Source organism: Canis lupus, chromosome 15 (genome assembly GCF_048164855.1).
Source record: "Canis lupus baileyi chromosome 15, mCanLup2.hap1, whole genome shotgun sequence".
NCBI classification, from domain to species: Eukaryota; Metazoa; Chordata; class Mammalia; order Carnivora; family Canidae; genus Canis; species Canis lupus.
The window spans coordinates 7,717,789-7,731,415 of record NC_132852.1 but is presented as its reverse complement, the minus strand read 5'-3'; the positions used below and the strand labels follow the sequence as shown (position 1 = coordinate 7,731,415).

Genomic DNA, 13,627 nt, shown 5'->3' with positions numbered 1-13,627 from the left:
TACGGGGGAGGGCGGCCAAGTGAAGACGGGGAATGCAGAGCCCCCCAATCCCGGACCCCCGGAAGGATCTTTTCCCAGTCTCCAAGTTAGGGGTTATTACTTTGGCCGCAGGGTCCGGGGCGGGGGGCGAGACCGTGCGCACGCGTGTGTGTGTGCGTGTGTGTGTGTGTGCGCGCGCGTGTATTTACCCGGGGGCGGTGTCTGCACGTGGCGGGCGGCGGGAGGGGAGGGGCGGGGGGGGCGGAGGGGCGCGGGGAGGGGTGCGGAGGGGAGGGCGCGGAGAGGGGCGGGGAGGGCCGGGGGAAGGGGAAGGCAGGGGGCGGGCGAGGAAGGGGAGGGGAGGCGAGGGGGCGGGGCGGGGGCGGGGCGGGGCGGGGCGGGCCGAGGGCCGGCGGTGGCCACTGGGCCGCGCGGCAGGTGGGGAGCCGCGGGGGTGCGCGTCCTGCGAGGCTCCTGCGAGGCTCGGGGCGCCGGGACTGGCGCTGGGCCGGGAGGGCTGCGGCCGCCACTCGCCGCGGGGACTGAGTGCGGAGCGGCGGCGGGAGCTCGGTCGCCGGCGCTCGTCCGGGGACGTCGGTCCGGAGACGCGGGGCAGCGGGGCGTCGGGCCATGGGTGAGTGCGCGGGCCGGGCCGCGGGGCGGGGAGGGCGGCGGGGCGCGGGGGGCCGGCGCGTCCGCCTCGGGGCTTCTCGGGGCTTCTCGGGGCGCGAGGCCGTGGCGGGCGGGCGGGCGGGCGGGGCCGCGGGGAGGCCGGCGGGGGAGCCCGGGGTCCCGGAGCCGGCGGACTCTCGGGGCGCGCCGTCCGCGCGGGGAGGGGGCGCAGGTGGCCTTGCGGGGACGGGGAGCAGGTGGCCGTGCGGGGAGGGGGAGCAGGTGGCCGTGCGGGGAGGGGGTGCAGGTGGCCGTGCGGGGAGGGGGCGCAGGTGGCCGTGCGGGAACGGGGCGCAGGTGGCCGTGCGGGGACGGGGAGCAGGTGGCCGTGCGGGGAGGGGGAGCAGGTGGCCGTGCGGGGAGGGGGTGCAGGTGGCCGTGCGGGAACGGGGCGCAGGTGGCCGTGCGGGGACGGGGAGCAGGTGGCCGTGCGGGAACGGGGCGCAGGTGGCCGTGCGGGGACGGGGAGCAGGTGGCCGTGCGGGGACGGGGTGCAGGTGGCCGTGCGGGAACGGGGCGCAGGTGGCCGTGCGGGAACGGGGAGCACCGTCCGCGCGGGGAGGGGGTGCAGGTGGCGGTGCGCGGAGCAGGTGACCGTGCGCGGAGCAGTGGCGGTGCGCGCGGCACGGGCAGCAGCGGGAACTTCGCACAACTTGCATCCGCCCAGGTTCCCGAGGCCGGGGACGGGCCCCGGAGCGGAGGCTGGAGGCTGCGGGGCCGGGCGCGCAGGGGCAGAGGGCGAGCGGGCGCCCCGGGGTGCAGGGCGCTCCGGTCCCCGGCTGGGTGCGGTCCGCGGGGCTGGCGGCGGCGGCCGGGGCGCGCCCGGAGGATCGGCCCGGGGCATGCGGGGGGCGGGGCGGGGCGGGCGGGCGCGGCCTGGGGCGGCTCGGGTGCCCCGGCCCCCGCGCCCGGGCTGTGAAGGATCCGCGCCCCCCTCGCCCCCCGAGGCGGAGGCTTCGGGATGCACGCGCCCGCCTAGACCCCGGAGTCCCCAGCGGCTCGGCTCGAGGGCCCGGGACGCTCCGGCGCTAATCGGCGGGGTCGGTACGCACCGGCCAATTCAGGGGGGACGGGGAGGGAGAGGCCGAGGGCGTGCTTGCCTGTGACTTAACTGCAGAGACATTCCTGGTCTCCTCCTGCTTGACCCCCAGGTCTTAGACCCAGTGATTTTGGGGCCTTTGGCTAAAGCAGGGCGGCGCACGGCCTGCGGAGCGGAGCTCTGTCTTTAAAAGTTTTCTGGAGTGGAAGGAATATTTCCAAGTTAGAAAGGAACGATAACACAGTTTTCCCAAGTGTGGCAGAAAGTATGTCAGGCTTGGTCCTGCCTCTGGCTTTTGATTCTGCGGGTGCATGAACTCTTGTCAGGGTAACACCTGGGGGGGGGGGGGCTCTCACAAGTGGAAAGCCAAGATTATGAGATTATGGACTTGGTGGAATTTATCCATTTACCCCACTAAAAGTACTCAGATGCCGTTGGTATCCAACATCGAATCATCTAGAAAGACTGAAATTATTTACTCTGTAACCTTCAGCTTGAGTGGAGGATCAAAGGGTAAAGGCCTCTTAATTTTCTAGTTAATTGTTTCTCTAGCTTGCATTTCCAAACTGTAATGAAAACAGTAGGTCCTGGATTTGACCTCAATGCCCTTGGATAAATTAGGCAGGAGCCCCGTGATAGGAAGGTGTCATTATGGAAATGAGGTGGAGCTAGCACCTGAGGCCTTGGGCTCATTCTGAGCTGGGTCTCTTCCAGGTTCTCCTATCTCTGTATCCCACAGACACCTAGAACTGTCTCCACCTTCTTCTACGAGGAGCACTTGACGTTTTCCTTTTGAAATCGAGGTCACTAAAAACTCATATTGGTGTCGAATGGCTGGGAAGGGAGAGTGGGGTAGAGGAAGTGAGGGAGAGCCCAGGGGTCAGGGAGTAGAGAGAGAACGAGTATGTAGCACCCAGTGGACAGTGAGATCACGATGCCAGAACTCAGGACAGTGGCCCAAACACACAGTGCAGAAGTGGGAAGAGCCACCGAGCAGATGGGGGCCAATGAGAGACAGAAGGAAGGAAATATGTACAGAAACTCGAGAAAAAAAAAAAATTGGTCACTTGAGGTCATCTTTCTCTTCTTTGTTTAATTTACTTGTGAAAAACACAGAACATTAGTCAGAATTTCTTTTCTTTAGTGGTAGCAGGGGGTGAGGGCATTGGAGTCCACATTGCGAGGATGCGGGGCGAAAACAGTGTAGGAGAATGCCTGGCTATGCCAGCAAGCCGAATCCATCTTTTCCGGTGTCATGACAACCGAAATTTATCATTTATAGAAAGGAAGATGGTGCTATGGGAGTGAATATAGCAATCAATTCTTGTTTGACGCAGAAGAAGAAATCCATACTCTTGCATTGTAGAGGAATGAGAGTAATTGGTTAATCAAATATTCTGAATAATTTATAGTTATATCTATAATGCACGAGGCTAATTCTCAAAAAAAAAAAAAAAAGAAAGGTTATTTGCAAAGTAGGCAAATTGAGATTTTGGCATCTCTTGCTTCCTTCTTTTATTTTCTTTCCTCAGTGATGCGTTCAGCTTGTCTAGTTATGCAACACGGTTTTCCCTCTGCCCTCAAATATTGCTCTACAGAAAGGATATGGTGAGGTGTTTCATACTAAAAAAATGCAGGACTAATTCTTTGCCAAAAGTATTTGCATTTTTAGCTGCAAGGCTAACTTTCACCCGCAAGCTCTCTAATGGTGAGCTAGTGATATCAGGAATATTTCTAATTTCTCTTCTAGCTACATCATCTACTGCTCTTTGTTTTATTTTAAAAATCATACTGGACATTATTTAGTTCCACAGGGGACTGTGGAAAGTTTCATGGCGAGAGTGGTATTGAACCTGACTTGGGGGTGTGTGAGAGGGTTTGGTAAGGGAAGAAGTGTTCTAGATGGAACAATGGGCCCCTTCTCAAAGCAGGAAGAAAATTAGTTTTGGGAAGCGGTTGGACATGGAGCTGAGTTGACAGGATAGACTTGATTTTGGAGAGCCTTCAAAAATAACCAGAGGAATTTAGAATTTACATGATAGGAAATAGGGAGTCCTAGAAAGTTATTTATTTTTTTTAGGTTTATTTATTTATTTGATAGAGAGAGAGCTAGAGAGAGCACAAGCAGGGGAGTGGCAGGCAGAGGGAGAGGGAGAAGCAGGCTCTCCCCAACCCCCCACAACATGACCTGGGCCAAAGGCCAAGGCTTTGAGCCACCTAGGTGCCCCATCACAGAAGGCTTTTGAGCAAAGAAGAATTACAGTGAAATTAGTGCTTAAAAGAGATGAATCGACCAGTGTTGTTTAAAACAAAGGATACACTGGAGAAGATAGACACACTTGCCAAAGTAATCCTGACATATATCTAGATGAGCCATAGTGGAAAAGTGGTAACAGAGGAAACGGGGGAAAAAAGACCCATGACAGATATTTCTAATGAGAAATCTATAAAATCAGGCAATTGAGCAATAATGAGGAAAATGAATAATCTCTCTGGAGATTTGAAACATTGAAAATGGGAAATAATGTCCCTTGATAGAATATTTAAAGGATTATCCAGATGCTTTATTTTGGACAGAAGATTAATTTCATTTTTAGAATGTTAATTAAGAGGTGATAGACATTTAAACTTAAATGTTTAGCGTGTTGGAAATACACGAGAATTTAGCAGAGCACAAGAAGAAGGAGAATAAAGGGGTGCCGGGTGGCTCAGTAGGTTAAGAGTCTGCCTTCTGCTCAGGTCATGATCCCAGGGTCCTGGGATGGAGCCCTGAATCAGGCTCCTTGCCCAGGGGGAAGTCTGCTTCTCCCTCTCCCTCTGCTGCTCCCCCTGCTTGTGCATGTGCACTCTCTCTCTCTCTCTCATAGATAAATAAAATCTTACAAAAACAAAAAAATATCTTAAAAAAGAAGGAAAATAAAGATTTGAGGGTTATCAATCTCTAGTAAGAGGTAAACCCACAAAATGAATTACCTGATTGAAAGTGACAATAAAATGTGACACCTTTAACATTAATCCTTAGATCTAGGAGTCTGTAAATTTTGACGAGAAGAAAATCAGGTATTTTGCTCTCATTCAATTTCAGTAAACATGGACTTGGTTAAGGATCTGTAAAATTATTTGCAAATTTAGGCAAAGAATAATGACACATGGTATTATCTTGAGCTCATACTAGTTTTGGGGAAAATATGGCCCCCTTGAGGCAGTTATGAACGCAGTACAGAGAGACAAGATTTGAAGCGGGAGAAACACAACAGATGATAATCCTTTATGTCTTTGGGTGGGTCGTGTAAATCTTGGGGATTCTGTTTTCCCTTTTGTTCGATGAGGGGGTGGACAAGGTTTGACAAATTTATGTAGCTCAGATCTTGATTTGGTAACAATTAGAGGAAAGAACATGCGAAAAAGATAAAACTGAGCTGCTCCCATTAGGCAAATTGAGAACAGTTTAATGATGCTAAACTTCTAGGTAAAACTTTTTGTTCTGTTTTGTTTCGTTTAAGAGAGGCAGAGAGAGTGGGAGAGAGAGAAGAGAGAGAATTTTAACCAGGCTCCAAGTGCTGGATCTCACAACCCTGAAATCATGACCTGAGCCAAAATTAAGAGTCAGGAAGCTTAATTAACTGAGCCCCCCGGGCACCCCTACTATGTAAATCCTTTAAGGGTCATTTAGCCTCTAGTATGTTATTGTGTCTGGAAAATTATAAAAGTCTTAGTGTCTGAACTTGAACAGAGAAAGATAAACGAATGTTCTGGTTATCTTTGCTACACAACAAAACTAGTGAATTTAAACAACAACTTGTTACTATCTTTCATGGCTCTGCAGGCCAACTGCTGAACAGTTCTTGTTTGAAGTTTGGTGTCTCTGCGGTCCAGCGGTCCAGTATGGGTTGGGGATTCAGGCATCCGAAGACTCGACTGGGTCGGTTGTCTAAGGTAGCTCCCACATATTGGCAACTGACTAGCTATTGGCTGGTGGTTCATTTGGGGCTGCCTTCAGCTGACTCGGGCTTTGTACAGAATGGCAGCTGGATTCTGAGACGCAGCATTCCTGGAACAAGTGTTCCAAGAAATCCAGGCAGAAGCTGTAGGGATTTTTATGACCTAGAACATCCTAAATCCCAGAGCATTACTTTTGCTGCCTTCTAATTGGTCAGAAAAATCATTAAGGGCAATCCTATTCAAGGGGAGGGGCATTAGATCCCTCCTCTTGATTTGAGGAGCAACAGACTCCTACAAGGAGAGAAAAGAATTGCAGTAGCCAACTGATGGATCTCATCTTAGAAGAGATGTCTTAGAAGTGTGCTTCACTGTAGAGACATCGTCAGGTTTACAAGTGAAAATTTAATGTGAGTTTTCTGAAACACATATGATAAAGGACTGAGTCTTTAATTAGAAATATAAGAAATCTAGACAGTCACACTGAAATTTCACAGCAGAACATATGAGTGAGGAAATTCATGCCTGCGTGCCAATGTGTTAGGAGGATGCTGGGATAAGCTCTACTCAAAATAATTTCAAATAAGATCAGCTAGTCCTTCTTATTTTAATTTAAATCTGAAGTTTCTAAAGCTATTGTGAATTGCTATTAATTTTACTTAGAATTCAGTTTGTGTCATAAATTGGAATGTAGGTCAATAAATCCTTTATTTAACATTCTCTTGTCATTATAAACGAAATGCTTTGTGGTGAATTGCTCAGAAGCTTGCTTTAATTTTCCAAAACATGTTAATTATACAAAACACAGAATATGAACTGGTGAAGTGTTGGCTAAAAATAAGTATAGGCTTAAATATTCTTATTTTTGGAACATATGTTTCTAAATTAAACACATGTAAGATTTAGCAAAACTTTAAGTGTAAATTCTCATTTTATCATTTTTAACTGGAGAGGATCAGAGTTGTCATTTCCGAAAAAAAAAAAATATAGGGCTTTCTCCTAGACAACTGAAAAGCAAGAATTAGGGTGAATGGGATGGGTTTAAACTCAAGGACAGAATTAGTTTCAACCTAGAAACTTAGTGGCCTTAAAAAAAAGAATTAGATTCCGACTTCCAACTTGGTTGATTTGAGGTCATTCTATTTTCAACTGTTTGACAAGAGATGAGGAAATGAGGATAGATAATGTGAAGCCATGTACTTGATGCACACTACACGGTACGACAAACACACACAACCACATCTCACCAAGAAATAAAGGCTTGACCTACATAACCGGTATAATGGGAATAATGCATGAGGAGACCAAAGGTAGTATGACATGGAGTTAAAACAGATTCTTCTTTAGTTTGTTAAGATCACCTGCCAAAACAGTCACTCACTACTCACTGCATAATGTATAAGATATGCCAACACTACATCAGAGCAAAGTAAGTGTCTCTTGCTATTTCTAAGAAGTTTCTTGTTCTAAGACCTCTAATGATGTCATCTCATTAGACTACCTTAGGGAATATGTCAAGCACTATTGACATCCCCTGGATCCCACGGCCAAGATTCAGGTTAGAAGGTTTGGGCTTGAGAAGTGGACTTGCAGGTTTAACGTGTCGTCTAGCCAATTTTGAGGCAGGAAGTCTGGGGCATGCTTGGAGAAATAACCATTCCAGAAAGCCTGCCTCTGTGTCCTTCATCAAGCCAACTGAGCTACCATGACAAGTGTCATTCCTCCATACAAGATAAACTTATATCTCCAAAATATGACATTTAATTTCGGATCCAGTTCCTGCCTCTAAAAGATGTTACCAAGAGCTACTGTTGGGAGTGCTGCTACATCTCTGTTTCTTTTCTCTGTTAAACTTATTGGGGCTCTATAGTTGCTGTGTCTTTTTCTGCGCCAGTCACTCCTTAGCCTTGGGGTGGGGTGATGCTCTCCAGAGGTCACTGAAACCCTTCCCCTGAAGATCGCTTATGATTTCTAGTCTCATGGCTTCAAGTGTTCATGTGTACAAAACCCCCAAATTGGTATCACTATGCCCAGCTGTCTCCTACCTCTTCCCAGTTACCCCTCTACTCTCTCAACCTTATTATATTCAAAACTGAATTAATTACATCCTTCCTGGATCTAAGTGGCTCTCTCTTCTCCCCTCTTTCCTTTTCTTCATGGCTCTGGACTATCCTTGGCCTTGAGGACCTAAGGTCCTAACATCTCTTACCATCCACACTGTTTTATCAGATATCAGGCAGCTTGCTTTCATTCAACTCCTCCCCGCTCCCGCTTGGGCTCTGGTGATCTTTCCTGTGCAGCTTACTTCCTCTCTTCCATTCCCTGAAAATCATCCCCATATGGTGAGGAGCACCCGTCCAAACACAGCTCTTACCTTGCCACTTATCCTCAGCACTGTGTTTCCTGCTTTACATAAGGTGATACTCAAGTCAAATAAACGGCCAAGGAGTTACAAAGGGCCAATGATATTCCAGAAGTTTCCCTTTATGATAAAGAGAGGGCAGGCTCTAGACTTTGAGTATTTGGTAGTCACTGTTTTTAAGATAAGAAATACTGATTATTTATGGTAGAGATTTAAAGTTGTATTGACACTGTATTTTACTAAAACTGAAAATTGTGTTTTAGAACATGAAATAAATGAGAGTAATGCTGGTACTGATATGGGACAAACCATATACCCTGGAGGCAACTTGGTGCTGCACAAGTAGTCAGAACATAAATATTTCAGTAAATTCTTATCCTAATTCATCCACATGGAACTTAACACATGTTTGTCACCAGACCTTCTGGGCCTCTCGGAATATTACCATCAATATCGATTCTTACCAAGGTGGTTGTAGAAATAAAAAGGATATTTGGGAAGAGTTTTGCATATAATAAACGTTCAGCCACTTGTTGCATTTCTGCACATTGTTAGGTAATATGGTAAAACTTGCAAGTACTTCACAAGTGCCTGGAGTGTAGTAAACGCCGCACCTGATCAAAGCCTGTCTTTTCTATCCGATCTCAGTGTCCGATCTCTGCATCTGTTTTGGCACTTATTGAACGTGTGAATATGTTTTTTCTTCGCCATTATCTGAGATCATGTCCAGATCTGAAGGCAGCAACTTCCTGATAACTGGCAAAGAAACCAGCAAGCATTCTTACCATTAAGCTGTTTTTCTAACATTGCCTACCTTGCCTTAGTAGAAAGTTACAAAAACACAAAATTTGACTCTGGTTTATGTAAAATATATTTAGGATTCATCATGGCAGAAGAAGGCAAAGGTGTGGAATGATTGTATGTCCAGGACGGAGTTAAGGATGCTGTCATGGGAGGGATTCAACTCTGGACCGAAGCCCCTGATGCGATAAAAAACAGTAAGGCGACAAGGATCTAGAAGAGTCTGCTGAAAAGCAGATGAGCTACAGTTAGTGTGATGTCAGGAGAGCCAAAGGAGAACAGTGTTTTGAGAAATTAGTCATCTACAGTGTTCAGTTCAACAAAGAGAAGAGAGGAATGGCGCTTCCTTTGCTTAATGGCTTTTTCATTGATACAAGCCTGTTGAAATTCAAGTGTTTTTATTTAACAGGTGAAGATACAAGCCTACTCTCATGGAGCAGATTTCAAGGACCAAAAACAAAACAGAGAAAGGAAGGAAGGAAGAGAAGGGAGGAGGGAGGATGGGTAAGGGACAAGGAGGGAACAGGAGGGGGAGAAAGAAGGAGAGAAGAAAATTTAATGGATCCAAGGTCAAGTGAAATATTTTTGTCAGCTGGAAAAAAATTAGAAGTGCTTCATGTTTTGAGAAAGAGGGGGATGATCTAGGGGAGAGGCATGGACAACAAGCCATGGAAATGATAGACTCCCTGAGCAATGTATTATAAAATGATTAATAGTATGAACTTAGTTTGTAATACTTAGATATAGTTTTTAAAGTAAAAAAAAATACCATTTTGTCTATGTCTATAAGAATGTTTGATGGTCTTTGCAGATTTTCTTAAAGGGTGTATGTTTCTTGATTGTTTTGAATCGTGTAGTGCTATGTTCAGTCAAGACGTAACGTCTATTTTGACAAGCGTATTGTGTTTATTTTTCTTATCTTTCACTTATAGAGACTGTTTATGCCTTTAGTACTAAGAATAGGTGGATAAATATATGGGCTCTATTCAAAAAATTAAGTGAATCAACAGAGATCAAGCATATCGTGGTTGACTGTTCACTAGGTCAGAAGTCAGGAGATGATGGTTCTTGTCCCAGTTCTTGATTGTTGTTCTTGATCTGTGTTACCCTCTTCCTCTGGTGGAGATGAGACATGGGTTCAGTAGCCTGGAAGGTTCCATACAGCCCTAATGCCTCTATATGCTGGGGGTGCCTGGCTGGTTCAGTTGGTAGACCTTGCAGCTCTTGTTCTCGGGATTGTGAATTTGAGCCCCACGTTGGGTGTAGAGATAAATAAATAAGTAAATGAATACCTAGAAGCTAATGCACAGACAACAAAATAAATAAATACAAGACACTGATGCCCACGTCCTTGTCAGATTACTAAGAGGACGGTCGTATAGCAATGTTTCTCATAACTGCAAACAGACCCCACCTTCTTAGTAATTTCTTTGTGGTTTCAACCTACACTTTTTCTAACAGAGCAGGCTCTTAAGATTTCAACCAGGAGATTTTGGTATTTTTCTTTTTTCACAGCCTCAGATATATATATTTTTTATATTTACCAAGTAGTGATAAAGAAACAACTGAAACAAAACAAACATGTAGTGTTTCTGGGAATTATCAGAGCCTTCATTAGGCTATGTTGCTCACTTATAATTCATTATATATTATCATTTATATGCATCATTAACATAAAATAATCATATATTACAGTATTCAGATATTGATGAGTAGCATAGTAATTGTAGTTATGTTTTATAATACATACTATTGACATTTAATAATAACTATGTATTATAATGATATATTACTAATAAGTGAGGGAACTAGTTGACATATTTCAACATGTAGGTTTATATTCTTATGTGGGTAGCATCCTAGACTTTTTAAGTATACAGCTGCATGTGTGTCTGTGTGTGCATGTGGGGAGGGTCCTTGTTTCTGCGTTTTGTTTGATTTGGTTAATTTTTATGTGTGTGAGTACAAGACAGTGGTCTGTGAGGTTGTTACGATAAAAAAGGATTCATTTTGCAATTCCTAAAAATGGTGTTTTAACCACTGGCCGTGTTCTCTGGAGGTAAAAAATGCAGCCATGCTTAAATCCTAGTCTACAAGTCCCAAACATTTTTTTTAAAGAAATATCAAGGCATAGAGAAGGACATGACATCTGAAAATATAAAATAAAATTCAAAAAATAAAGGATAACTCACTGCTGGCTTATTCTTTCTGGGTGTAATATTTTGTGTTTGCTATTTCTTTTGTTAAATAAGTACCTAAAAGAGAAGTGCTGAAATGAAGTTGTTTTTAAAAAAAATTCTGAAGACCAAATCCACAGTACTATATTTACTTTAGTAGACTTTTTCTGTTATTGAGATAACTCAGCTATGACTTTGGATAAGTCAACCATGACCTTGAGAGTGAAAGCTCAGATACTGCACACTGGATGCTAAGGGAGTTCTTTGCATTCCCATTTTAGTTTTTCTACTGAAAAGTTCAAAAAGGACAGAAATTCACAACAAGGAAGTACTGTGTACAGGACACATGTGTGACAAGATTATCCATTATTGTCACTGTTTTACATGGTCTTTTCCTTTTAGAAAAAGAATTACAAGGAAGAACACAGTTTTGTTTGTTAATTATACATGAGAAAGTAAATTCACAGTGACAAGTCTCTAGAGAGAACAGAGCCCGAGCAGCTATTAATATAAGTGCACAATTTGGAAGTAATTTGTTCCTTAGGTATAAATGAAATAGAAATCACTAGAAAAAATAGTGTTATTAATTAGTTCCATTCATTTCACAGCAATTACCTCAATGGACTTCCCTTTATGTAACATGATAAATATATGGCTTAAATAAACTGAGAGTTAAAGTGATGCTCAATTTAAAACAGTTTAAACATTTTAAAAAAATACTGATAATGACACAAATCTCATTACATTGCATTAAAATCATTGTTGTGTTAGAATCATTGTACCTAGGGCTACCAATAATTCCATAGTAAAAAGAGTCCTCTGTATTATGTACTAGAAATTTGCTAAGACAGTAGATCTTAAGCATTCTCTCCATTAAAAAAACAAACAAACAAAAAAAGGTAACTCTAGGGGGTGATGGATGTGTTAATTAACTGAACTGTAGTTAATTATTTCACATGTATGTATATTACCATGTTGTTAACTTGAAATACATAGTTTTATTTATCAGTTATATTTCCAAAAAGGTGAAAAATTTATGAAAGTAAAAAAAACTCAATTTAAAAAAAGAGTACTTCTCCCATAAAAAGCTGCCTCTTAAATATCCTTTAATATTAATATGACTGAACAAATATTTCTTAAGGATCTACCACATGCTCACCTTGTTCTGCACACAGTGTCATAGTGAAGGATGTAGAGTAAATATAATGCTGTTTCAAAAGGACTTACCCATTAATTAGAAATATAAAACTTGCACACAGAAAACCATATGAGAATTTTATAAGATTAGATAAGAGCGATCTAGATTAAATATAGGGATTGCTAAAGCCATTGGTCTAGAATGGAATAGATCAATGGAGGCTACAGCCATCACAGCGAGTTTTCCAAATAAGGAACCTTGGGGAGGAGCTAGATGGCCTGTGACTTTGTCACAAAGCAGGGGTGGCAGTGGCGTAGGCCAAGCCCAAGAAGCACAGGAGCAAAGGATGACGGATGTGGAGGTGGGAGGAGGATGCCTTGGGACCCACCTGCTTACCCTTAGCTCATTGTTATCAAGGCTCCTAGTTCTTCCACGCCCCATGACCACTGCAATGGGATATAGGGTCACAACCTAATAGAAGGGGTTCCAGTCATGAACAGTATGTGAATGGCTCCCTGGGGTGAGCAAGGTCAGGGTTCCACCAGTCGCAGCACCTCCTCCTTCTGTTCCCTCTCTCTGGTACTCCCACTCTAAACCTTCTTCTTGTCCTCACCCAGTCCTTAGAGCCTTGTCTGTTTGCTCTCCTTCTAGTCTACCCTGTCATTACTTCCTTTCTATTCAGTCATGGCCCATGTTCCAACCACTCTTCTCCAGTTATTCTTGATTCCCTTAGTTCTTTGTCCCAGTGAGTCTAGATTATTGCAGCCTAGTTGGGAAGAAGACTTGGTAAAAGGATTGAGAAAATGGTAGTTACGTGGTCATGCGATTTTAGCGTTTCAGACAGGGAGTGATAAGAAGGAGTTTGGCAGACCTGTTACAGATATAGTAGAAAGGAAGGACATAGGAGAGATATTGAGAAGAAAAGCTATCTTTTTATCTGTCAGAACACCAGCCACAGGAAGCTGGTATTCTGAGGAAGAGAGAAAGCCTTCATCAAAGATAAGCACGAACTGAAAATATTTACAATCAGGCAGTTGCCAATTAAGCCTAATGTAGCAAATCCCTTGTTATTAAATAAGAGGATGATGTGGAAGGCCTTCTGTCATCCCAGTGATTCAGGATTGCTTGGTCCATCTACCTGCCTAGAGTGATGTTTTGTTATTTCCTGCAACCCCACGTGGTCCTCCCTAGAAACTGCAAGATGATGAACTTACCAGTTGAAGGAGTATTTTCTGAAGATTATGCAATTGGCTTCATTCCTTATGTAAATAAAACCTTCAAAAGGCTTTTAAGATCCAATTTCCAAATGACCACCACGAGGTATCAGAAATTGATAAAATCTGACCCAAAGATATAAGGACACCCACTTAACTGAAATAATTTAACATAATTAATTATAGATTACAACTTAGCCTATCCTAATGATCAAACTAAGTTAAAAAATAAAACATTTGAAACTTTATTTTTTAAGATTTTATTTTTAAGTAATCTCTACACCCAACCTGGGACTTGAACTTACA

At 44.3% G+C, this 13,627-nt stretch overlaps 1 protein-coding gene across 1 annotated transcript in view; it reads left to right on the top strand.

Annotated features, from left to right (window-relative positions):
• The first annotated feature begins 454 nt into the window (after positions 1–454).
• The window catches only part of GPM6A (glycoprotein M6A), a 331,381-nt gene continuing 318,208 nt past the window's right edge, over positions 455–13,627 (top strand). The window contains exon 1 of the mRNA XM_072775844.1: positions 455–613. Coding sequence (XP_072631945.1) covers positions 610–613 — 4 coding nt within the window. The 5' untranslated portion in view covers positions 455–609. The remainder of the gene's footprint in view (positions 614–13,627) is intronic.